The sequence below is a fragment of the Elgaria multicarinata genome, chromosome 6 (assembly GCF_023053635.1).
Source record: "Elgaria multicarinata webbii isolate HBS135686 ecotype San Diego chromosome 6, rElgMul1.1.pri, whole genome shotgun sequence".
Classification (NCBI taxonomy): Eukaryota; Metazoa; Chordata; class Lepidosauria; order Squamata; family Anguidae; genus Elgaria; species Elgaria multicarinata.
Window position 1 is genome coordinate 110,936,505 of NC_086176.1, and position 23,138 is coordinate 110,959,642.

The 23,138-nt window shown below is 47.7% G+C and overlaps 2 protein-coding genes across 2 annotated transcripts in view; both read left to right on the forward strand.

Moving 5' to 3' along the window:
• Positions 1 to 1,554, forward strand: part of PSTPIP2 (proline-serine-threonine phosphatase interacting protein 2) — a 48,802-nt gene extending 47,248 nt beyond the window's left edge. The window contains exon 15 of the mRNA XM_063128292.1: positions 185 to 1,554. The gene's annotated coding sequence lies outside the window, so the exon portion shown is untranslated. The remainder of the gene's footprint in view (positions 1 to 184) is intronic.
• Positions 1,555 to 8,786: 7,232 nt separating this feature from the next.
• The window catches only part of EPG5 (ectopic P-granules 5 autophagy tethering factor), a 93,413-nt gene continuing 79,061 nt past the window's right edge, over positions 8,787 to 23,138 (forward strand). The window contains exons 1-4 of the mRNA XM_063128280.1: positions 8,787 to 8,845; positions 14,851 to 15,747; positions 19,989 to 20,232; positions 22,467 to 22,603. Coding sequence (XP_062984350.1) covers positions 8,789 to 8,845; positions 14,851 to 15,747; positions 19,989 to 20,232; positions 22,467 to 22,603 — 1,335 coding nt within the window. The 5' untranslated portion in view covers positions 8,787 to 8,788. The remainder of the gene's footprint in view (positions 8,846 to 14,850; positions 15,748 to 19,988; positions 20,233 to 22,466; positions 22,604 to 23,138) is intronic.

Consider the following 23,138-nt stretch of genomic DNA (forward strand, 5'->3'; position numbering starts at 1 on the left):
CACCACTGCATGCAGGTGAAGCTCCGGATTGAGGCGATCCTCTTCGCCTCGATCCGCAGCCCCCCTGTCTCTCTTTGCCTCTGCCTTTTCCGGAGGCGAATTAGGCCTTCTCTTCTCTGAACCGAAGAGAAGCGGAGCACATCCCTACTTCGTGCTTTGCTGACGACATCATTCTTTCCTCTAGATCTTGACGTTGTTTTGCCCAGCTCTACCTCCATGAGGAAAGTGAATAAGAAGCCAACTGCGTGTCAAAAGCTGTGCTCTCCCCCCCCCTTCTCTCTTCATGATTGTGGTTTCTCTTTCGGATGGACTAATTCTCCTTTTGAAATGCAGGATCATCCAAAGAGATCCTTCTTGGGCAATAGAGGATGTGCACAAAGCAGAAGAGCGATAAAACTTGTGACTTTCTGGCAACGAACCCCACAGACTGATTTTTATTTTTCCTCTTTCCATTTCAAGGAGGGCAGTTCGGATGACGCGTTTCTCCACGGTGATTTTAGAACTCCACGGTGGAGTTTTTACACCACCTTTGAGAAATGTGTTGTCTGTTGGGAAAACTCCACGCAGAATTTCCACGCTGTGCAGAGGAGAGTTCCTGCACAACCGTCATGTTGTGTGGAGGGCTCTGTGGAGTTTTCCGTTGCGTTGCGTTGACTTTTCCCACTGGCTACAGAGTGCCCTGGCAAGAGGGCGAAAGGAGCGCGTGCCGCTCTAGGATTGCTGCTGGGATTGTTGGTTTTTTTTGCAGCAATGGCTGATGGGATACTATTGGGAGGACCGGGGGAGGAAAGAGGGCGGAGGAACTGTCAACCAAACGTCGTGATGGATTTTACTCAACTCCATGGTAGCCCCACAGTCGCACAATGGTGGAGTTAGAAGGTGTTGTGTGGGAAGCACCCCCTAGAAACTCAACCGCTGAGTGGAGTTTTCACACTGCGTTGACCTAACATGTTGTCTGAACTGAGCCGGTGTCTTTGTGTTTAGAGTATTAGGTTTGGATATGTGAATCTTAAGCTCAGATCCTCAAGTAGTGATGAAACCTACTGGAGATCCTTGTACAAGTTGCTGTTTCTCTGGCTGACCTACCTCACAGGGTTGTTGTGAGGGTAAAATGAGAGATTCCCATTCTGTTGTCCTGATGTCTTTGAAAGAAGCATGAGATATCACTGTGAAAGGTATGGGGAAAGAAAAGGGCAGGAAAGGCATTTTTCTTTTCCTTTTCTTTTTTTTACTGTTGGTCCAAGGCCCTGCGATATCCAGAATAGAAGGATGGAAGGGATTCTTAAGTATTTTAAACAAAAAGTATTAATAACAAATCAATAATTCGCCTGTACGTGATTGAAAATCAATATGTGGGAATCAAGGGACAAGGTAATTCGTCTTCTGCACTATTACAGGGATTCTGAACTCTGGTAAGGCAGAGCCCAGCTTCCTGGGCATTTCTCCTTTGGTTAAAGGAGATTTTTAGGCCTCATGATGGTTGCTAGTCCTCATCGTTTTGAGAGATGGAAAACGGGCGGACGCTGTTTCCCTAAGAAAAGGCCGGAGATCCAGAGAAAGCCACAATGGAGTTTCTGTGATCTGTATGGATCCCTGTCATTCCTCACCATGGCTTTTAATGCTCCTCTTCCTATAATGCCATATTTTATTCCACAGCCCCAGCCCACACATCCCTGGAGGCAAGGGTCTGTGTTTTTAAAAGCACTAGTCTCTGAGAGAAATGGAGAAACTGATGTGGAACTGTGCACAGGTGACAGCTACCGGGTGGTTGGCACTGAAGGCGTTACTTTGACTTCTTGCAGGGATGCACAGACGTTTCACCCCCAAGGGCTACATTGATGGTGGGCCAGGGACCACAGGGCCACACGTATGCAAGCTCCACACACATATAATAAATAAAATATATCCCCCCAACACACACACAAAGTCCCAGTGATCCTGATTCACACTACTCTTTCCTTGCTGCTAGTGGGAGTATTTGCTGGGGGAGCCTTACTCTCCACTCACTCACTCCCCCAATGATCCTGAGCCTTTCTACACAAGGCTTTTATGGTACTTTTCACAATTGCTCACTCACAATAGTTTGCAGGTTCCTTTATATGATGCTGTCATTCTCCAGGGCCTCTCCCATGCTTTGCAACCATTACCCCGGGTTTTTTTTCTTAATGGGGAAAGCGTGGTATTTGTTCTGAACAGCCTCTATTATAGAAATCTACGCAATTCCACTACACCACAGTGCCACCGAGAGCTTGTATAATAGAACATATAGAAAGGCAGAGAAAGAAAAACCCTGGGGTGGGGGGGAAGATGTGTAAAGGAGCCAGTCGTAATCCCACAAAAAAATCCAGAAGCAGATGCCTCGGTAAAGGTGTCAGTTAAAAGCCTCATGTAGAAAAGCCCCCTGATAAAGTTAGCGCTCTCCATGCCACCAGTGAAGAAGCGGCATTTTTTTTATCAGGCTTGCTGGAGGAAGGAGTTTGGTGGTTTCGGGTCAGGACACTCTGGGCAGGGGGAGTGCACATAACTGTGCACCACTGACAGATTGGTATCCAAGACAGATCTTTTCCATTTATGTTCTTTTGTGTGCTGTGTGCATTACAGTGGAAGTAATATGCCTGGCCATCTCATTCCTCCTGCCCCAAGACTGTTAAGCCCAGGGTCTAAACTCTTCTATCTCCATCACTATTACTTCTTTCACTCCCAAGAGTTGCATATCTTTTCCGTCTCCAAGGCCAAAGAGTGAGGCTATGCGTACTCATCTGTGAACTGAACAATTGACATACAATGGATACAGGATCAACTGATCAGGAATAGAAGCGCCAAGGGCTAAGATGCTTGAGTTTAGCCTTCCCCAGTACGGAGCCCTCCAAATGTGTTTGACTACAGCTCCCAATATCCTCAGCCAGCACTGTCTGTGGATGATGGGAGTTGCAGTCCAAGGCCTCTAGAGGGAGGCAGATTTAAACAATAGCATACCTGACTGCCTGTTGCAGCTTGAATCATAGAATCACAGAGTTGGAAGGGGCCTACAAGGCCATCGAGTCCAACCCCCTGCTCAATGCAGGAATCCGCCCTAAAGCATTCCTGAGAGATGGTTGTCCAGCTGCCTCTTGAAGGCCTCTAGTGTGGGGGAGAGCCCACAACCTCCCTAGGTAACTGGTTCCATTGTCGTACTGCTCTAATAGTCAAGAAGTTTTTCCTGATGTCCAGCTTCAGTTGGACATCAGGACGCTTCAGTTGCGCAACTTTAGATATACAACAACTGAGCCTGATGGGATGAGTCACTCTGATAGGAAAGAGCTTTATATATGGAAAAGAGGACAGGGCTCCTACATCTTTAACAGTTGGATAGAAAAGGGAATTTCAGCAGGTGTCATTTGTATGCATGCAGCATCTGGTGAAATTCCCTCTTCACAACAGTGAAAGCTGCAGGAGCCCTGCCCTCTTGTATCTGGTCAAGAGGGCAGGGCTCCTGCAGTGGGAATTTCACCAGGTTCTGCATGCATAAGGATGACACCTGGTGAAATTCTCTTTTCTATTCAACTGTTAAAGATACAGGAGCCCTGTCCTCCTTTCCATATGGTCACCCTAGCTTTATGCCAGTTCTGACTGTCGGTACCTAGCCCAGTATTACTCTGACAGGCAGCGTCTCTCTAGAACAATCTCCCTGACCCTGGTACCCTCCACATGTTTTGGACTTAGCATTCCTGACCGTGGGCCATGATGGCTGGGACTTACGGACGTTGAAGTCCAAAACATTTGCAGGGCATCAGGCTAAGAAGGGCTGCTTCTCTAGATCTCAGATCAGAGATCTCTCCTATCTCTTGCTACCTGAGCCTTGTTTAGCTGATGCTGTCCAGCATTGAACCTGGATCTTTTATATACAAAACAGGTGTTTTACTGCTAAGCTCTAATATGCACTTATATGAAATACGGACAAAATAGTAGTCAAGATTTAAATTTGGAACCAATGTGCATAAGTTTTGTTTTAATTTTTGGAAATGCCTCTGTCTTGGAACTTGTGCCTCTGAGCCCGTGCAGAGTTTCCCTTACCACAGTAACAAATCCTGGTATGTGTCTACTCAGATGTAAGCCTCATTGAACTCAATGGGTCTTACTGCCATGTGTATGTGGGATTAATCAGACCCTTTCACCATGCACATTTAGTATTATAGGGAGATTTTTAAGGTTTAAAAAAAATGCTCCAGACAGGTTTGAGCCTCAGCACTTCTCACTTTTTTGGACAAGAAGCCAGTGAAATAACCACTGGATATAATAGCTCTATTCACCCAGCCAATAATCTAAAATTTGAAATCTCCTTGCGGTGCCTTTCTGTCCAAGCCGCCAGGGGCCGCTGCTGCAACTACAGCCCTTGTTACGGGCGCTATTTTAGTATTTTTATCCTCCTCGCCACCCGTCACTTCCCTGTCTCAGTCTATAGCGATTGGTAGAGCAGGAAGGAGACCATAGACTAAAAATGTAGACTAACTTTCCCATTGTCTGAATAGTTACTTCCTTGTTACCTTTGACGCTTTCTCTAGTGATGTAAAAGTGATGAAATTCAGAGATTAGCTATGAGGAATAAATACCTTTTATTGCTGTATTTTTAATTGCATTTCTAATTAATTTGTTTTTATATTATATTTTAATTAAGGTGTTGTTTTTCATCTGTATTTTATTGTTAGCTGCCTTGAATGCCATTTTTTGGGGCAGAAAGTAAATATCACCCCCCCACACACACACTCCTGAGGAGAAGCAAAGTTCATACCCTTTTAAATAATAATAATAATAATAATAATAATAATAATAATAAGAAGAAGAATTTTATTTCTTACCTGCCTATCTCTTATGACATGTGATTGAAAGAAAATTAAAAATTACATTGCAAAACACAGTCCTCTTTTGTTTTTCTCATATGGGTAGCAAGGTGTATCTGAGAGAGGCTTAGAACCTCCCAGCAATGAGCACCAGTTATTATATTGTCACTTTGCTTGTTGGAGATGGGACTGAGTGAGACAAGGAGCTTCTGATGTGACCACCTTGCAACGTATCCTACTTTTAGGGTGCAATCCTGCGCGTGTTCAGACTGAAAAAAGCCCTACAAATTCCAATGTTCCCCAGCCAGCATGGGGAATGCTAGAAGTTGTAGAGCTTTTTCCTGCCTAAATATGCGTGGGATTGCACCCTTAATATCGCAGGGCTTGCACAACAACCTTGCACTGTAATTCGCCGTCGTCGTTCCCATGTAGCAAGAAGAGAGCTGGAGATCTCAAAAGCTTGCACATTTTGGGTGGAACTGATTTTTAGGCTGAGGAAGAGACCAGTGGATTTTGAAAGCTTGCGCCTTGCTTCGTGAGGTTTGAGTTGGCCTGATAAATGGTTTGACGCTCTATAGGCTCTCTGTACAAGCCTCGCCCTAAAAATAAACCCAAACCCAAAGGCAGCCATAAGAAAGAATCCAAAATCCATATAGGCCGAGGAAGAGACCAGTGGATCTCCAAAACTTACTCCTTGCTTTGTGAGGTTTGAGTTGGCCTGATAAGAGGCACGGCGCTCTATAGGCTTTCTATACAACCCTCACCCTAAAAAGAAACCCAAAGTAAAACCCAAAGGCAGCCATAAGAAATAAAATCTAAAATCCATACGGGCTGAGGAAGAGGCCAGTGGATCTCGAAAGCTGGCGCCTTGCTTCGTGAAGTTTGAGTTGGCCTGATAAATGGTTTGACGCTCTATAGGCTCTCTGTACAAGCCTCGCCCTAAAAATAAACCCAAACCCAAAGGCAGCCATAAGAAAGAATCTAAAATCCATATAGGCCGAGGAAGAGACCAGTGGATCTCCAAAGCTTACTCCTTGCTTTGTGAGGTTTGAGTTGGCCTGATAAGAGGCACGGCGCTCTATAGGCTTTCTATACAACCCTCACCCTAAAAAGAAACCCAAAGTAAAACCCAAAGGCAGCCATAAGAAAAAAAAATCTAAAATCCATACAGGCTGAGGAAGAGGCCAGTGGATCTCGAAAGCTGGCGCCTTGCTTCGTGAAGTTTGAGTTGGCCTGATAAACGGTATGATGTTCAAAAGGCTTTCTATACAAGCCTCGCCCTAAAAATAAACCAAAACCCAAAGGCAGCCATAAGAAAGGATCCAAAATCCATACAGGCTGAGGAAGAGACCAGTGGATCTCAAAAGCTTGTGCCTTGCTTCGTGAGGTTTGATTGGCCTGATAAACGGTATGACGCTCAAAAGGCTTTCTATACAACCCTTGCCCTGTATCCGTCGCTCCAAATGACAACCCAGATAGATGCGACGGCCAGGGGTGCCTACTATCAACTTCGGCTGATACGCCAGCTGCGCCCCTTCTTAGAGTCAGAAGACCTAAAGACAGTTGTGCACGCGCTGGTAACCTCAAGGCTTGACTTCTACAATGCGCTCTACATAGGGCTACCAATGTACCTAGTTCGGAAACTTCAACTAGTTCAAAATATGGCAGCCAGGTTGGTCACCGGTACACCTAGGGGTGACCACATTACACCAACATTAAAATCACTCCACTGGCTGCCAATTAGTTTCCGGGCAAAGTACAAAGTGTTGGTCATCACCTTTAAAGCCCTACATGGTTTGGGTCCAGGTTACCTGCGGGATCGCCTTCTCCCATACAGTCCGCCCTGCACACTCAGGTCCTCTGGGGTGAACTTACTTCAGTCAGCTAAAACTAGGCTGACATCAGTTTCCCAGAGGACCTTTTCTTCTGTCGCCCCCAGATTGTGGAATGGCCTGCCGGAGGAGATTTGTCAAATTAACTCTCTGTGTGATTTTAAGGCAGCTTTAAAGACTAGCCTTTTCCGGCAGGCCTATCCAGATCAATGTTAAATCATGAATTTTTAAGATGTATTGATTCCTGTTCTAATGTTGTTCCCCGCCTCGATCCAAAGGGAGAGGCGGGTAAGAAATAAATATATTATTATTATTATTATTATTGTTGTTGTTGTTGTTGTTGTTGTTGTTGCCCTAAAAAGAAATGCAAACCCAAAAGCAGCCATTAGAAAGAATCTAAAATCTAGGGGTGTGCACGGATCCCCCGCTCCGCTTCACTTCCAGATCCGCGATTTGCGGATCGGGCCGCTCCGCCCCGCCCCCACTCCGCCTATGTCCACTCTGCTCCACTCGGAGCTCCAGATCCGGATCGGAGCTCCGTTTTTTCCCCCCCATAGGCTTGCATTAAGCTAAAAAAGTATACAACTTTTTTTCTGTGAAAGTTAGAAACCTCAAGTTTGGCACCATGACACGCACGCCAAGACTCAAGGCAATCCCATCATCCCCTGATTTTTGGGGAATTTATGAAAACCGGGCACCCCATTCACACCCCTTTCCATAGCTCCGTCAATTTGCACTTTAGAAACCTCAAACTCGCCACCATGATAGCTTGTCCAGGGATACATACGCACGCCAAGACTCAAGGCAGTCCCAGCGGCAGAGCCCGGTAAAGGACCAAGGGAGAGGGGGACCTTACCTGCCTCCGTCCGCAGTCCGTCGCCGTCTTCAATTGAGCCCGCGGTTTCATCAGAAAGTCTGGGCTGCAAGCGGCCCAGACTTCCTGGTGGAACCGCGGGCTCAATTGAAGACGCTGACGGACTGCGGACGGAGGCAGGTAAGGGAGAGGAGGGCAGGGGCGGTTTACCGGGCCCTGCCACCGTTGCCGCCCATGCGCCGATGGCGGCAGAGCCCGGTAAGGGACCAAGGGAGAGGGGGACCTTACCTGCCTCCGTCTGCGGTCCGTCGCCGTCTTCAATTGAGCCCGCGGTTCCACCAGGAAGTCTGGGCCGCAAGGCTTCCTGGTGGAACTGTGGGCTCAATTGAAGATGCCGACGGACCGCGGACGGAGGCAGGTAAGGGAGAGGAGGGCGGGGAGGGGGTTACCGGGCCCTGCCGCCGTCGCCGCATGGGCGACAGCGGCAGGGCCCAGTAAACCCCACTTACCTTTCCGACGGAGCTCCGGATCGAGGCGAAGGATCCGCCTTCACCTCGATCCTCTTCGCCACGCTCCGCCGGCCCCCCAATCCTCTTCGCCTCCGCCTTAAGGGCAGGCGAAGCCCCCCACTCCGCTCCTGCTTCTACGGTCTGATTAGAAGCGGAGCACATCCCTACTAAAATCCATACAGGCTGAGGAAGAGGCCAGTGGATCTCGAAAGCTGGCACCTTGCTTCGTGAGGTTTGAGTCGGCCTGATAAACGGTTTGACGCTCTATAGGCTTCCTATATACAACCCTCACCCTAAAAAGAAACCAAACCCCAAAGGCAGCCATAAAGAAAAAAAAAATCCAAAATCCATACAGGCTGAGGAAGAGGCCAGTGGATCTCGAAAGCTGGCGCCTTGCTTCGTGAGGTTTGAGTCAGCCTGATAAACGGTTTGATGCTCTATAGGCTTCCTATATACAACCCTCACCCTAAAAAGAAACCAAACCCCAAAGGCAGCCATAAAGAAAAAAAAAATCCAAAATCCATACAGGCTGAGGAAGAGGCCAGTGGATCTCGAAAGCTGGCGCCTTGCTTCGTGAGGCTTGAGTCGGCCCGATCATCGGCCCGGCGCTCTGTATGATCCCGCCTCTCCTTAGCTCTATGGCCTGGGGCGGGGCGGGGCCGTGGGCCCACGTGACCCTCCGCCCCCCCCTCCGCCGGGGAAGAGCAGCAGCAGCAGCAAAAACAACAACAGGGAAGGAAGGACGGAGGGAGCGGAGGAGGGAGCGGAGGAGCTGCCGCCTGCCTGCCTTGCCCGCCTGCCTGGTGGCCGCGAGGGATGGCGGAGGCCGTGAAGCCCCGGAGCCGGGCCAAGGCCAGCCGGGGCAGAGCCAAGGTAAACCCAGCCGGACGAGGGTTATTTTACTCGCGAGGTGGAGCTTCCCCCTGCGGGTTGGACTACAGCTCCCAGCATCCCCAGCCAGCAGGCTGGGGGGCGGACAGGAGCTGTAGTCCAAGGCACCTGGGTGGGGGAGAATGGGAACTGTAGTCCAAGACGCATGGCTCGATGGGGGAGAATGGGAACTGTAGTATGGGACACCTGGCTCGGAGGGGGGAGAATGGGAGCTGTAGTCCAAGACGTTTGGCAGGGTGGGGGGAGAATAGGAGATGTAGTCCAAGATACCTGGCGGTGGGAGAATGAGAGTTGTAGTCCGAGACATTTGGCAGGGGGGAGAATGGGAACTGTAGTCCAAGACGCATGGCTCGAGGGGGCAGAATGGGAACTGTAGTTCGGGACACCTGGCTCGGAGGGGGGAGAATGGGAGCTGCAGTTCAAGATACCTGGCGGTGGGAGAACAGGAGCGGTAGTCCGAGACATTTGGCTGGGGGTGAGAATGGGAACTGTAGTCCGAGACATTTGGCAGGGGGAGAATGGGAACTGTAGTCCAAGGCGCATAGCTCGAGGGGGCAGAATGGGAACTGTAGTTCGGGACACCTGGCTCGGAGGGGGGAGAATGGTAGCTGCAGTTCAAGATACCTGGCGGTGGGAGAACGGGAGCTGTAGTCCGAGACATTTGGCTGGGGGGGAGAATGGGAACTGTAGTCCAAGACATTTGGCTGGGGGGAGAATGGGAGCTGTAGTTCAAGATAGTTGGCATGGGGGGGAGAGTGGGAATTGTAGTCTGAGGTACCTGACTGGGGGAGAATGGGGATTGTATTTCAAGACACCGGACTGGGGAGGGAGATGAGACTTGTAGTTGCAATTGCAGGTTGGGGAAGGCCGATGGAGAGGCTCCATTTTGCTCTCCTGGCTGATTGCTGATGCATAGTCGTCGTCCTCCTCCTCCTCCTCCTCCATCAGAAGAGCCTGTCTGCTGGGTCAGGCCAAGGTCCTACATAGCCCAGCATCCTCTTCCTCATGGTGACCGACTGGGCTGTATCCAATGTTGGCCCTACTTAGAGCAGACCCATTGAAATGGATAGGACTTACGTAAGTCACAACTAACCTGCCCCATTCATTTCAATTGGTCTTGCCTAAGTAGGCCGAACACTGGATGCAACACATTGCCCCTGGGGTAGACTGCCCCCCAATGTCGGGGCTCCATTTAACGATCTACCTTGTCTAAGAGCAGGTGGCGGACTTCTTCTCATGCCCCATCAGAAGACCCGTGCTGGGGGAAGGAAGTGAAGGGCCGAAAGCCAGGGCTTTGGGGGGAAGGTGGGGTTAAAGGAAGAGGATGGCAAAGGCCAGTCCTCAGAGGAGGCTGGTGGCTCCAATGTCAGTGGGCTGGTTAATCCGCCCCGGGTTTCAGTCAGAACTCTAGAGGAGCTATCCGTTGGATAAACATAAAGAAGCTTTGCACCTTGGGTGGCCCCTTCGGAGTTCTGACTGAAACCTGGAGCGGATTCACTTCCTCACTGACAGCGGAACCACCAGCCTCCGTTGGTAGTAGGAAGGACAAAGGACGGACATGTAGGAAGGACAAAGCCTGCTGAAGATTTCATGGGCAGGGACATGGAGGAGCAAACTGGTCAGGAGATTGTTCCTTTGGTGGGCTTCTTTGAGCTGCACGTGGATCTGCTGGTATTCCGCACCCGCTACCCTCACAGTGCTACCTTTCTTCTTCTTCTTCTTCTTCTTCTAATAATAATAATAATAATAATAATAATAATAATAATAATTTGTATTCTGCCTTTTGCCCAATGCTGGGCCTCAAGGCAGCCTTACAAAGTTTAAAACATACATTGGGGGGGGGGGGGGGCGGGAAACAAAACCATAAACGTTTAAAACACACAACAAAATTATAAGACATTAACATAGATGGAGGGCCAGATTATTCTCCAAAGGCCTGCTGGAACAAAAAAGTTTTAACCCGCTTCCGAAAGCCCATCAAGGAGGGAGCCAGCCTACCTTCCCCGGGAAGAGAGTTCCAGAGCTCTGGAGCAGCCACCGAGAAGGCCCTCTCTCATGTTCCCACCAAGTGCGCCTGTGAAGATTTGCTACACTGTACTCTCTGGAATGGTTTGTGGGATGGCTAAGAGAGTCAGAAGTGTTTGTGGACCAATAATAATAATAATAATAATAATAATAATGAATATATTTCTTATCCACCTCTCCCTCTGGATCGAGGCGGGGAACAACATTAAGTACAATATAATACATAAAACTATTTAAAAGAGCATATAAAACCAATACAATATTAAAATAACAATCACAACATATTAGGTTTAAAATTCATCTCGGTAGACCTGCCGGAAGAGACTAGTCTTTATGGCTTTCTTAAATTCTGGAAGACTGTTAAGTTGACGAATCTTTCCCGGCAAGCCATTCCACAAACTGGGAGCGGCAGAAGAAAAGGTCCTCTGGGTAATAATTGTCAGCCTTGTTTTTGTTGGCTGGAGTAAATTCTTCCCAGAGGACTTGAGTGTGCAGGGCGGATTGTATGGGAGAAGGCGATCCCGCAGGTAGCCTGGACCCAAACCATGTAGGGCTTTAAAGGTGATAACCAAGACTTTATACTTCACCCGGAAACTAATTGGCAGCCAGTGAAGAGATTTTAAGACTGGTGTGATGTGGTCACCCCTAGGTGTACCGGTGACCAACCTGGCTGCCATATTTTGCACTAGTTGAAGTTTCCGGACTAGGCACAAAGGTAGCCCTATGTACGGCGCACTGCAGAAGTTGAGCCTCAGAGTTTCCAGCGTGTGCACGACCGTCTTTAGGTCTTCCAACTCTAGGAAGGGGCGCAGCTCCGTTCTTCTCATGCTCATTGTACTGCTGTGTCTCCACTTATGCCGCCACCCCCAATTCATTTTGGGACTGCTTTCTCTTTGTCCCTGCGTCAGATCAGAAAGTGTCTAGAAGAAAAAGTGAAGGGGAGAAAGCGGCTGATGTAGTTGCCAACCTACTTGCCAAATTCCATTGTAAAGAGGATTGAAAGTCCCTTACCTGGGCCACTGTCTTTCCTTTCATAAGCACATGTCTGCATCCATGCAGGCTGGAAGCATATTCTTTATTTAAAGCCGCCTTCCCCAACCTGGAGCCTTCCAGATGTTTGGACTTCAACTCCCTTCAGGCCCAGCCAGAATGCTGGTAGTTGTAGTCCAAAACATCGGGAGGACATCGAGTTGGGAAAATAAATGAATGCTTGGTTTCTTTGGAATCCATAACACCCTGGAATAGTTTGTACGTTGAAATATTGTGGTGGCCCACTGCTTTTGTGGATCAGGGTTACTTTTCTGCCTAAAAAGAGGTTGCGTGTGGTCTTCTGTGTTCGTAGAATCATAGAATAGCAGAGTTGGAAGGGGCCTACAAGGCCATCGAGTCCAACCCCCTGCTCAATGCAGGAATCCACCCTAAAGCATCCCTGACAGAGGGTTGTCCAGCTGCCTCTTGAAGGCCTCTAGTGTGGGAGAGCCCACAACCTCACCAGGCAACTGATTCCATTGTCGTACTGCGCTAACAGTCAGGAAGTTTTTCCTGATGTCCAGCTGGAATCTGGCTTCCTTTAACTTGAGCCCGTTATTCCGTGTCCTGCACTCTGGGAGGATCGAGAAGAGATCCTGGCCCTCCTTTGGGTGACAACCTTTGCCTGTGAGAGCAGCAAACTCATGGCGTCAATTAACCCCCATTCTTGGGAAGCCTGTGACTCTCACATGGCATTTCCTTAGGGTCTTGGCACACATTCAGGGTGTTGGATTGTTTTTTAAAAAACACCCCACCATGGTTTTATTAACTGGGGAATTATTTCACAATGAGTGAAGCTAAACACATCTGCAGAAGAAAGAGTGGAAGGTTGTTTATAAGAGGTATTTTTTATCTTGTCACAACAGTTTCGATGGGGCTGGCAGTAAAAACATTAAAAATACAATAAATGTTAAAAACGAAAAAGCACCACACAATAAAAGCAATAAAAACAGCCAATGAAAACACAAACACACAGAATGGCTTGGCAGTTAAAGGCAAAAAAGAAGCAGAAGCAGATTAGGCAATTTAAAAAGGGCTTTATTTAAAACTCACACATACATGAGGCTGGCAGTTATAAGGACAAAAAGTCCCCAGTGAAATAGATGAGGCAGCTAAAACTGGGCATATTAATCTATGGCTTGGATCTAAACGTGCTTTTGTGTGTATGGAAGATACTTCTGTTTATGTGTCCAGATTTTTACCCTTTCCACACAGTCTCCTGACCCACAGGAGCAGCTTTTTTGAGTGGTGGTGGGGGAAACATGGCAGTAATCAGAAGGCAAAAGCAAAAAAACCCACGGAGTCTACTTGTGGTGGTGAAAATCCAACCCATTTTTGACACGTTAAGATCAAATTCTTTGATACAGAATGCATGTTGTCGCGATATTACTTATGGCTTCCGGAGCATTTGCGGACCACGCGTTCAGTGACAGTTTTTAAAGCTCAGTTGAAAACTTTCCCTTTTTCTAAAGCTCTTAGAACTTGATTTTGATCTTACTTTTTACACTGTTAGTTTCATTGTCTCCTGTGCCTGTTTGGTGCATTCTCTTCCCTTTCGGATTGCTTTCTTACGATGTCATTAGACGGTAAGCCCATGTGGCAGGGTGTCGCTGTTTTATTGTTTTACTATTTACAGCACCATGTACGTTGATGGTGCTATATAAATAAATAATAATTTGAAGGCTTTGGGCAAATCTCCCATCCATTCCTTTTTAATGTATTTTTCTGTAGTAAGAGAAAAGACAGAAGAAGTGGTGGGAAAACGTGGGTGCATTACAAATTCAAGGCACTGGGGAATGGAAGATTCCCCATAAAATTCAATGAGCAAGGGCAGGGGATGGTGCAATAGAAGAGTTTGGGTTTGATCTGGATTTAAGCAGGCTCAGGGCAAGTGGTTTTCCCCACCTGCTCTTTTTCACTGCAGGCCCTCCAAAGAAAGGAAAGGAAAGGAACCTCTTGTGCAAGCACTGAGTCATTACTGACTCCTGGAGGGACGCCAGGTTTCGCTGATGTTTTCTTGGAAGGCCTTGGTTTGCCGTTGCCTTCCCTGGCCGTTATTACCTTTCCCCCAGCTAACTGGGTACTCATTTTACCGACCTTGGAAGGATGGAAGGCTGAGTCGACCCGAGCCGGCTGCCTGAAACCAGCTTCCGCTGGGATCGAACTCAGGCCGTGGGGAGAGTTTCAGCTGCAGAAACTGCTGCTTTACCGCTCTGCGCCACATGAGGCTCATTTGCAGGCCCTCCAACCCCCTGCAAAATGCGACACAGACCCTGCTGAACGGGGTGAGCTGTGGTGTGTGTAGGGGAGGACCCCCAAAAAATTCGGGCAGAAGGACCCTCTGCCAGCAGAACCCTTCCTCTTGCAGAAGGTCCCTCCTTCTTTTGGAAGGGAGATTTCGGATTGGGCAGGCCTCGTACCTGCTTCTTCAGGACGCAAGCTCTTTTCAAACGAATGGGTGGTGCGTGAGTGCACACTTTTCAACCCCAAAATAATGTTGTCCGTTAAAGACACCAGTTGGCACCAAGGGACACAGAAATCCTCCTTGGAACAATGCTCCCAATAACAGCTTTCTCACATGTTGTTTGTAAACCGCCCAGAGAGCTTCGGCTATGGGGGCAGTATATAAATGTAATAAATAAATATAAATGTAACAAACAAATAAATAAATAAATAAATGCTAAGATTGTCTGCTGAAATTCTCAAGCTGGCTGGGGAATGCTCAAAGTTACAGGTTGTGTCCCCCCCCCCCCCGTCTAAACCTGCTTAGGTTTGCACCTTTACTCACTTATGGCTTAAAAGGAGAAGTAGAACTCACCCTTGCTAATTTGGATAGTCGATGATGCTGTCATTTGGCTGGATTGACTAGCTCACAACTCTTGTGATGGTTCAGATCTCAAATAATTTCATGTTACTCTTCTTCTCCCCGTTAGGAAAAAAAGAAAAAGTGTGAAGTGGAGGAGGCAGCCCCATCTCAGCTGTCCCTTCCTGGGTCAGAGAAAGATCAAGAAGGAGCTTCTCGTTACAGCGATCCCCCGGTGGAACGTGTTCCAGAGTCCAAGCTCTGTAGCGAAGCTGGGGAGAGAGAAAATGTGACGGACGTCCCACTGAATGAGCGAACCCGAGATAAGGAAGGATCCCCAGGCGCTGCCCTTTCGAAACCTCCAACGCAGGCGGAAGAATTCAGAGCAAGACCTTTGGAGGAGGGAAATGATGTTGGCGAAGCAACATGCAGTACTCAGGACCTCGCAAAAGCAGATGCTGGTGAAACGTCATCCTGTGACCTCATGGAAAAGAGAAGTTTTTGCACCCACCCACCGATGGCAAGTGCCCAGAACCCAGAACCTGAGAACATGTGCCATATAAAACCTCTTCTTCCCTGTTCTTCTGAAGAGGGTCTTGCCACCATCTCTGCCCCTATCAAAGAAGTCAAAGAACACGTTCCGAATGCTGGTTTCCAAACGCTTTATCCAGACCTGCCGTTGGAGTTCTTCCACGAGCGTCTGGCGGGCCTTGCTATCAAACCCCAGGTACCGACGGAGAGGCTCTATCCTGAGCTTCCGGTTGAACCGGAGCTGGTGCCTTTTAGCAAAGAGCAGCTGAAGGTCTTTGAGCCGTGCTCCTGGCTGGAGAACGTCGATTCCTACGTGGAGGAGTTTGGGAGTGTCGCGCACCAGGACAGGCACGAGTTCTTTGAGCTGTTGCTGAACTACTGGCGCTGTCGGAAGCAACTGCTTTTGGCAGAAGCGGAGCTGCAGACGCTGACCTCGGATTGCCAAAGTGTTAAAGGTCGCCTCTGGGCTTTTAAGGATGAGCAGCAGAATGTCCAGGTGGAGTAATGGGAGTTGGTTTCATAGAATCATAGAATAGTTGAGTTGGAAGGGGCCTGTAAGGCCATCGAGTCCAACCCCCTGCTCAATGCAGGAATCCACTTTAAAGCATCCCTGACAGATGGCTGTCCAGCTGCCTCTTGAATGACTCTAATGTGGGAGAGCCCACCACCTCCCTAGGTTATTGGTCCTATTGTCATACTGCTCTAACAGTCAGGAAGTTTTTCCTGATGTCCAGCTGGAATTTGGCTTCCTTTAACTTGAGCCCGTTATTCCGTGTCCTGCACTCTGAGAGGATCGAGAAGAGATCCTGGCCCTCCTCTGTGTGACAACCTTTCAAGTATTTGGAGAGTAGTTAGAGCTGCTTCATGTGTTTCTCCAAAATCAACCTTTATTTATTATCATTTATTTACTAGAAATATTTCTGGGCTGTCTTTCAGGGCAGACACCCTTCTGAGGTGGCGTACAAACAATGAAACCCATAACCGTTAAGACATTAAAAACTCAACGTCACCATCCTACCTTTTTATAAATTTATGGTATGACTATATATAGAATATTGTGTACAGCTCTGCTCTCCACACTTAAAAAAGATGTAGAGCTGGAAAAAGTGCAGAAAAGGGCAACTGAAATGATCCAGGGGCTGGAGCACCTCCCCTAAGAGGAAAGGTTGCAACAGCTGGGATTGTTCAGCTTGGAAAAAAGGAGGCTAAGGGGAGGCATGGTAGAGGTGTACAAAATGATGCATGGTGTGGAGAAGGTGGATAGGGAGGCATTTCTCTCCCACTCTCATAATACTGGAACCTGGGCTTGGTTGTTGGGAGATTCAGGACAGATAAAAGGAAATACTTCTTCACACAGTGCATAGTTAAACTATGGTATTCGCTGCCACAAGACGTAGTGATGGCCACCAACTTGGATGGCTTTTAAAAGGGATTGGACTGATTCCTGGAGGAGGAGGCTACCAGTATCAGAGGCAATATGCCTGTGTGTACCAGTTGCTGGGGAACATAGACAGGAGGGTGTTGTTGCACCCGTGTTCTGCTTGTGGGTTTCCCATGGGCAGCTGGTCGCCAACTGGGTGAACAGAATGTTGGACCAGATGGACCCATGGTCTCACCCAGCATGGTTTTTCTTACGTTCTTAAGAGTGCTAAAAACATAAAACACAATGAAAATAACAAAACCCAACCTGGAGCCCTCCAGATACGTCGAACCACAACTCCGATAATTTCCAGCCAGCGTGGCTAATGGCTGAAGATTATGGGAGTTGTGATCCAACACATCGGGACATCATGTAGATCAGCGCTCTTTAGGCTTGTCCACTTCAAAATTGAGTTGGTGCCGGGTATTTATTTATTTATTTATTTATTACATTTCTATACCGCCCAATAGCCAGAGCTCTCCTGTTTTGAGTTCTCTGTTGCAAGACGTTCCGCATGTGAAAAGCAGCCATCTTCGGGAGAATGAGTCAGCTTAGTTTCTTTGTGGCAGCATGGTAAACAAGCCTGCCAAAGATACTAGGCTGCACTTTTTTTTAACTGGCCTGCAAAGAGGCTAGTAGCCTGTACTTCCATGCTACCCATGGAGGAAGAGAAGGCCCCTTCTCCATGGCTAGCTTGGAAACACAGGCTACTAGCCAATTAAGGTATAATCCTGTGAATGTTTCGACAGATGACACAATAACCAACCGTTGACTATTTAACCCACCATTAGTTTTCGTGTTGTCTGAACCCAGTCTATGATTCTATGTGATCCTCCAGATATATGTCCATAAATCATAGAATCATAGAATAGCAGAGTTGGAAGGGGCCTACAAGGCCATCGAGTCCAACCCCCTGCACAATGCAGGAATCCACCCTAAAGCATCCCTGACAGATGGTTGTCCAGCTGACTCTTGAATGCCTCTAGTGTGGGAGAGGCCACAACCTCCCTAGGTAACTGATTCCATTGTCGTACTGCTCTAACAGTCAGGAAGTTTTTCCTGATGTCCAGCTGGTATCTGGCTTCCTTTAACTTGAGCCCGTTATTCTGTATCCTGCACTCTGGGAGGATCAAGAAGAGATCCTGGCCCTCCTCTGTGTGACAACCTTTTAAGTATTTGAAGAGTGCTATCATGTCTCCCCTCAATCTTCTCTTCTCCATTCTAAACATGCCCAGTTCTTTCATAAATATGTCTAATTTGACATAAATATGTCTAATTTTTGTGAACCACCCAGAGATCTTCGGCTATTGGGCGGTATAAAAATGTAACGAATAAATAAATAAATAATCCACTTTAAGTTATCAAGCTGATGGCCTCCGCAGCATCTTGTGGGTGTGAATTCCATAATTTAGTTTATGTCAGGCCTTGAACTTACTGCTGAAGAATGGGATGTGCCTACTCAACGTTCTTGCATTATGAAAGTATTTTAGCCTTACAGTATCTCATGTGCAAAATCCATGTGTGTGAACCCAAACGGCTGTTTTTTAAGACTTAAAAGATCTGGGGCTGCAGGCTTCAGCGGACTCATTAGTGTGATTAATTGATTAAAGCTTTCATCAAAGCATACTTGTCAGTTAGAAAAATTTCCAGCTGGGGTGTACGGAGGTTCTCTTTTGTGCTCCAAAATGAACTTTTGCATGAATGAAGGGATACAAAATGTGGACAAAGCATAGTCTGTATCCCAGCTTTGTGAAAAGGTGTTTAGTGTAGCTGATACCATGAACAGTTTACATTTATCTCTTAGTTAATAAAATTGGTACGTTTAAAGTCACAGCCCAAAAAAACTACTGGCTCTTTGGGAGAGGCAAATTCCAGATTTAATTTGTAATAAGGTGTCTCCCCCCCCACTTTCTAAATATAATTTCAAATTAGGTTCTAATACGTAAGAGCAGCCGTCCCTTCTTACAGAGCTGTAAGTGTTGCAGTACATATACTTACAACACAATCCTATACACGTCTACTCAGAACTAAGTCGCATTGAGTTCATTTGGACTTACTCTCAAAAAAAATAGTATAGGATTACAGTCTTAATTAGTTGATTGGTTGTAGTCAGTTAGTTCAAAGCTGAGTCAGTGATTCTTATATCCAGTAATACAAGGAAGTAGTTCTTCACACAGCACATAGTTAAATTATGGAACTCACTACCACAAGATGTAGTGATGGCCACCAATTCGGATGGCTTTAAAAGGGGGTTGGATAAATTCCTGGAGGTGAAGGCTGTCCATGGCTACAAGCCTTGATGGTTGTGTGCTATCTCCAGTATTCGAGGTAATAAGCCTGTGTGCATCAGTTGCTGGGGAACATGGGTGGAAGGGTACTGTTGCACCATGTCCTGTTTGTTCATCCCTGGCCGATGGCTGGTTGGCCACTGTGTGAACAGAGTGCTGGACTAGATGGACCGTTGGTCTGATCCAGCAGGGCACTTATGTTCTTCTTAACTTTTTATTTAGTTTATTTTTTAAATAATGCTGCCATTCGAAATGTTCCCAGGGCGACAACACATGAAGCTTGCTATATTTTCAGCCATATTTCATACTGGTGTTTTATTATCCTGATAGTTTTCATAGAATCATAGAATAGCAGAGTTGGAAGGGGCCTACAAGGCCATCGAGTCCAACCCCCTGCTCAATGCAGGAATCCACCCTAAAGCATCCCTGACAGATGGTTGTCCAGCTGCCTCTTGAAGGCCTCTAGTGGGGGAGAGCCCACAACCTCCCTAGGTCACTGATTCCATTGTCATACTGCTCTAATAGTCAGGAAGTTTTTCCTGATGTCCAGCTGGAATCTGGCTTCCTTTAACTTGAGCCTGTTATTCTGTGTCCTGCACTCTGGGAGGATCGAGAAGACATCCTGGCCCTCCTCTGTGTGACAACCTTTTAAGTATTTGAAGAGTGCTATCATGTCTCCCCTCAACCTTCTCTTCTCCAGGCTAAACTTGCCCAGTTCTTTCAGTCTCTCTTCAGAGGGCTTTGTTTCCAGACCCCTGATCATCCTGGTTGTCCTCCTCTGAACACGCTCCAGCTTGTCTGCGTCCTTCTTGAATTGTGGATCCCAGAACTGGACGCAGTATCGAAGGCCAGCCTAGACACCTTTGAAATAACTATGCTGAGACGAAGAGGGTTCCCCACGTGGCGGGCTATGCAATCCCAGGCTCAGCGGCTGTATTTTAGATCGCCCGGCTGCATCCATTCACATTTCCGCCCTCCATTGCTAACCCTCACTGTTTGAACGTATGGTGTCATTGTCTCCCTTTGCAGGGCGTCTGCGCCGACCAGTGCAAAGTGTCCGGCCACCATCGCTACCAGACGGTCGAGGTGAATGAAGGCGCTTTGGAAGAACTGAAGAAACTGTTTGAGGCTCAGGCCGGCCACGTGCATCAGACGCTGGCCTTGCACTTGTACACCTCCGTCCTGTCCCGGCTGCAGGTGGAGTCCTACCTCTACGGATTGCTCAGTGGCTCTTCCTTGCTGATGGCCGTGGGCATTCAGCAGCAGGAGCCAGGTGCGTTCCACCGGGTTGGGCGTCGGCAGAGTGTTGCGCTGCAGTCCGCAGGGCACAGGATGCTGCGTGCTAAGACGAAATAGTGGCGCTTTGTGCTAGAATCATAGAATCATAGTATCATAGAATAGCAGAGTTGGAAGGGGCCTACAAGGCCATCGAGTCCAACCCCCAGCTCAATGCAGGAATCCACCCTAAAGCATCCCCGACAGATGCTTGTCCAGCTGCCTCTTGAAGGCCTCTAGGGTGGGAGAGGCCACAACCTCCCTAGGTAACTGATTCCATTGTCGCACTGCTCTAACAGTCAAGAAGTTTTTCCTGATGTCCAGCTGGAATCTGGCTTCCTTTAACTTGAGCCCGTTATTCCGTGTCCTGCACTCTGGGAGGCTCGAGAAGAGATCCTGGCCCTCCTCTGTGTGACAACCTTTTAAGGATTTGAAGAGTGCTATCATGTCTCCCCTCCATCTTCTCTTCTCCAGGCTAAACATGCCCAGTTCTTTCAGTCTCTCCTCATAGGGATCTGTTTCCAGACCCCTGATCATCCTGGTTGCCCTCCTCTGAACACGCTCCAGCTTGTCTGCGACCTTCTTGAATTGTGGAGCCCAGAACTGGACGCAATACTCTAGATGAGGCCTAACCAGGGCTGGATAGAGGGGAACCAGTACCTCACGTGATTTGGAAGCTATACTTCTATTAATGCAGCCCAAAATAGCATTGGCCTTTCTTGCAGCCATATCACACTGTTGGCTCATATTCAGCTTGTGATCTACAACAATTCCAATATCCTTCTCGTTTGTAGTATTGCTGAGCCAAGTATCCCCCATCTTGTAACTGTGCATTTGGTTTCCATTTCCTAAATGTAGAACTTGGCATTTATCCCTAAGGGAGCCCAAATTCTGTGACCTGCCTAAATGATGTGAATGAAGCCCTGTGTGTGTTCAGATGACCCCCCTCACACAGCATGTCATCTAAGCTTAACTTGCATAATTTTGGCAGGTCACAGAATTTGTGTACACGACTGAGATGTGGCTGAGTCCTGCGCCCCGTACCATGCATTCAGTGTGTGCGAGAAGGGGTCCTCCACATGTACCAGGGTGTGCTTATAGAACTCCTCCATGAATTGGAGGTGGGGTCTTGTTTGGCCCAAGGGACACCCCCCTCCCTACATCCATACATTGGATATAGTGTGGAGCACTGCATTACTACATGCATGCGCCCAATGAATGGACAGCGGAGTATGTGGCCATCAGGTGCATTAGCTGTTGAGGTGGGGCTAGCCTGCATGGCCCCCCATGACCCATCATGCATTCTTTGAACACATGAGAGCAGTTGTTTGAACCCTACTTCTCTTTCTGTTAGTCAAAGTATATTAGCAAAGTGCTACTTATTTTCTTGATTCCAAGTACATGCCAAGGAGGTCAGGGTGATGGTTATCGCTTCTCACCTCCCTCTTACAACTGCCCTGCGAAGTAGGTGAGGCCGAGAGTGACTGGTGTTGAATTCAGGGCTCCGTGGCCAAGGCCTCATCCTGAAAGGCCCCCTTCTCCCATATGAGCCTGCCTGGGTTTTAAGATCTTTGGCGGGGGGCTTTCTTTTAGTCCCGACACAGTCAGAGGCATGTTTGCTGAAGTTGTGAGACAGGGCCTTTTTGGTGGCTGTTCCCAGGCTATGGAAATCTGCCGGTGGAGGTTAGTTTGGATCCGTCTCTGCTGTCCTTCCGCAGCAGGCAAAGATGACTTCATTCAGGCAGGCCTGCTTGCTGTTGAAATGTTTTTATTTTCATTGCTTCTGTGCTGTTTCATTTCTTTTATTGACGGGTTTTTAACAGTTCTTTCAATTTATTTATTTATGTTATATTTCAATTAAGATTTTGTTTTTATTCGGTATGGTATTGTTATCTGCCTTGAGCGCCATTTTCGGGAGGAAATGTGGGATATAAATTAAATAAAGAAACTATAAATAAATCACACTTCAGAATGTGGGCTTTCTTCCGTGAGCTCTCACGAGAGGCCCACAGGTTTCAGAAGGCCATAGGCAGCCAGCCAGAATTTGATTATTCCCATCTGTTGTGCTCGTCTCTTCATGAGGCGGGAACTTGTTCATGCCATGTCACAACAACCCTGTGAGGTAGGCTAGGTTGAGAGATACCGAAATCACTAAGGCCACTCAGTAAGCTTCCTGGCTGAGTAGGATTTTGAGTCAGTGCTCCTAATTCTTTCCTCCTGCCCTGTTCACAGCTCTTAAGCAGACAGAAAACGTCTCCTCAGACTTGGGTCCCTTGAAGGAATGCATCAGCGTTCTCTTCAGCTTTACCCGGCGGGTGGTTGAAGATCCGCATTTTCAGCACGACATTCTCTCGTGGCTTCGGAGGCTGGTGAGTAACCCGGCGTAGACCGTTCTACGGCAGGAGACGGACCTTCCGCTCATCCAGGCAAAAACGTGTTGCCGGAGTGTTCTTTCATTTTTTTTTATCTCTATGGGTCCACATTTTACTCAGGGAGGTGGGTGGTGAAGGGGAGCAGATCCAAAGAACGCACCAAGATTTGCTGATTCCTATTTGCTGATGTCTGAAGGTTTGCGGGATGTACTGGCTTTACTCAGCTATTTTTACAAAGCGTAAGTTGCAATCCGATGTGTGCTTAGACACGCACGGATGGGATTGCACTCACCCTGAAGGAGCAGGTTCGTAGCTTGGGGGTTCTTTTAGATCCATCATTGTCACTTGAGGCTCAGGTGACCTCAGTGGCACGGAGTGCCTTCTACAAACTCCGGTTGGTGGCCCAGCTACGCCCCTATCTGGACAGGGATAACCTGGCTTCAGTTGTCCATGTTTTGGTTATCTCCAAGTTAGATTACTGCAATGCACTCTACGTAGAGCTGCCTTTGAAGACGGTTCGGAAGCTGCAGCT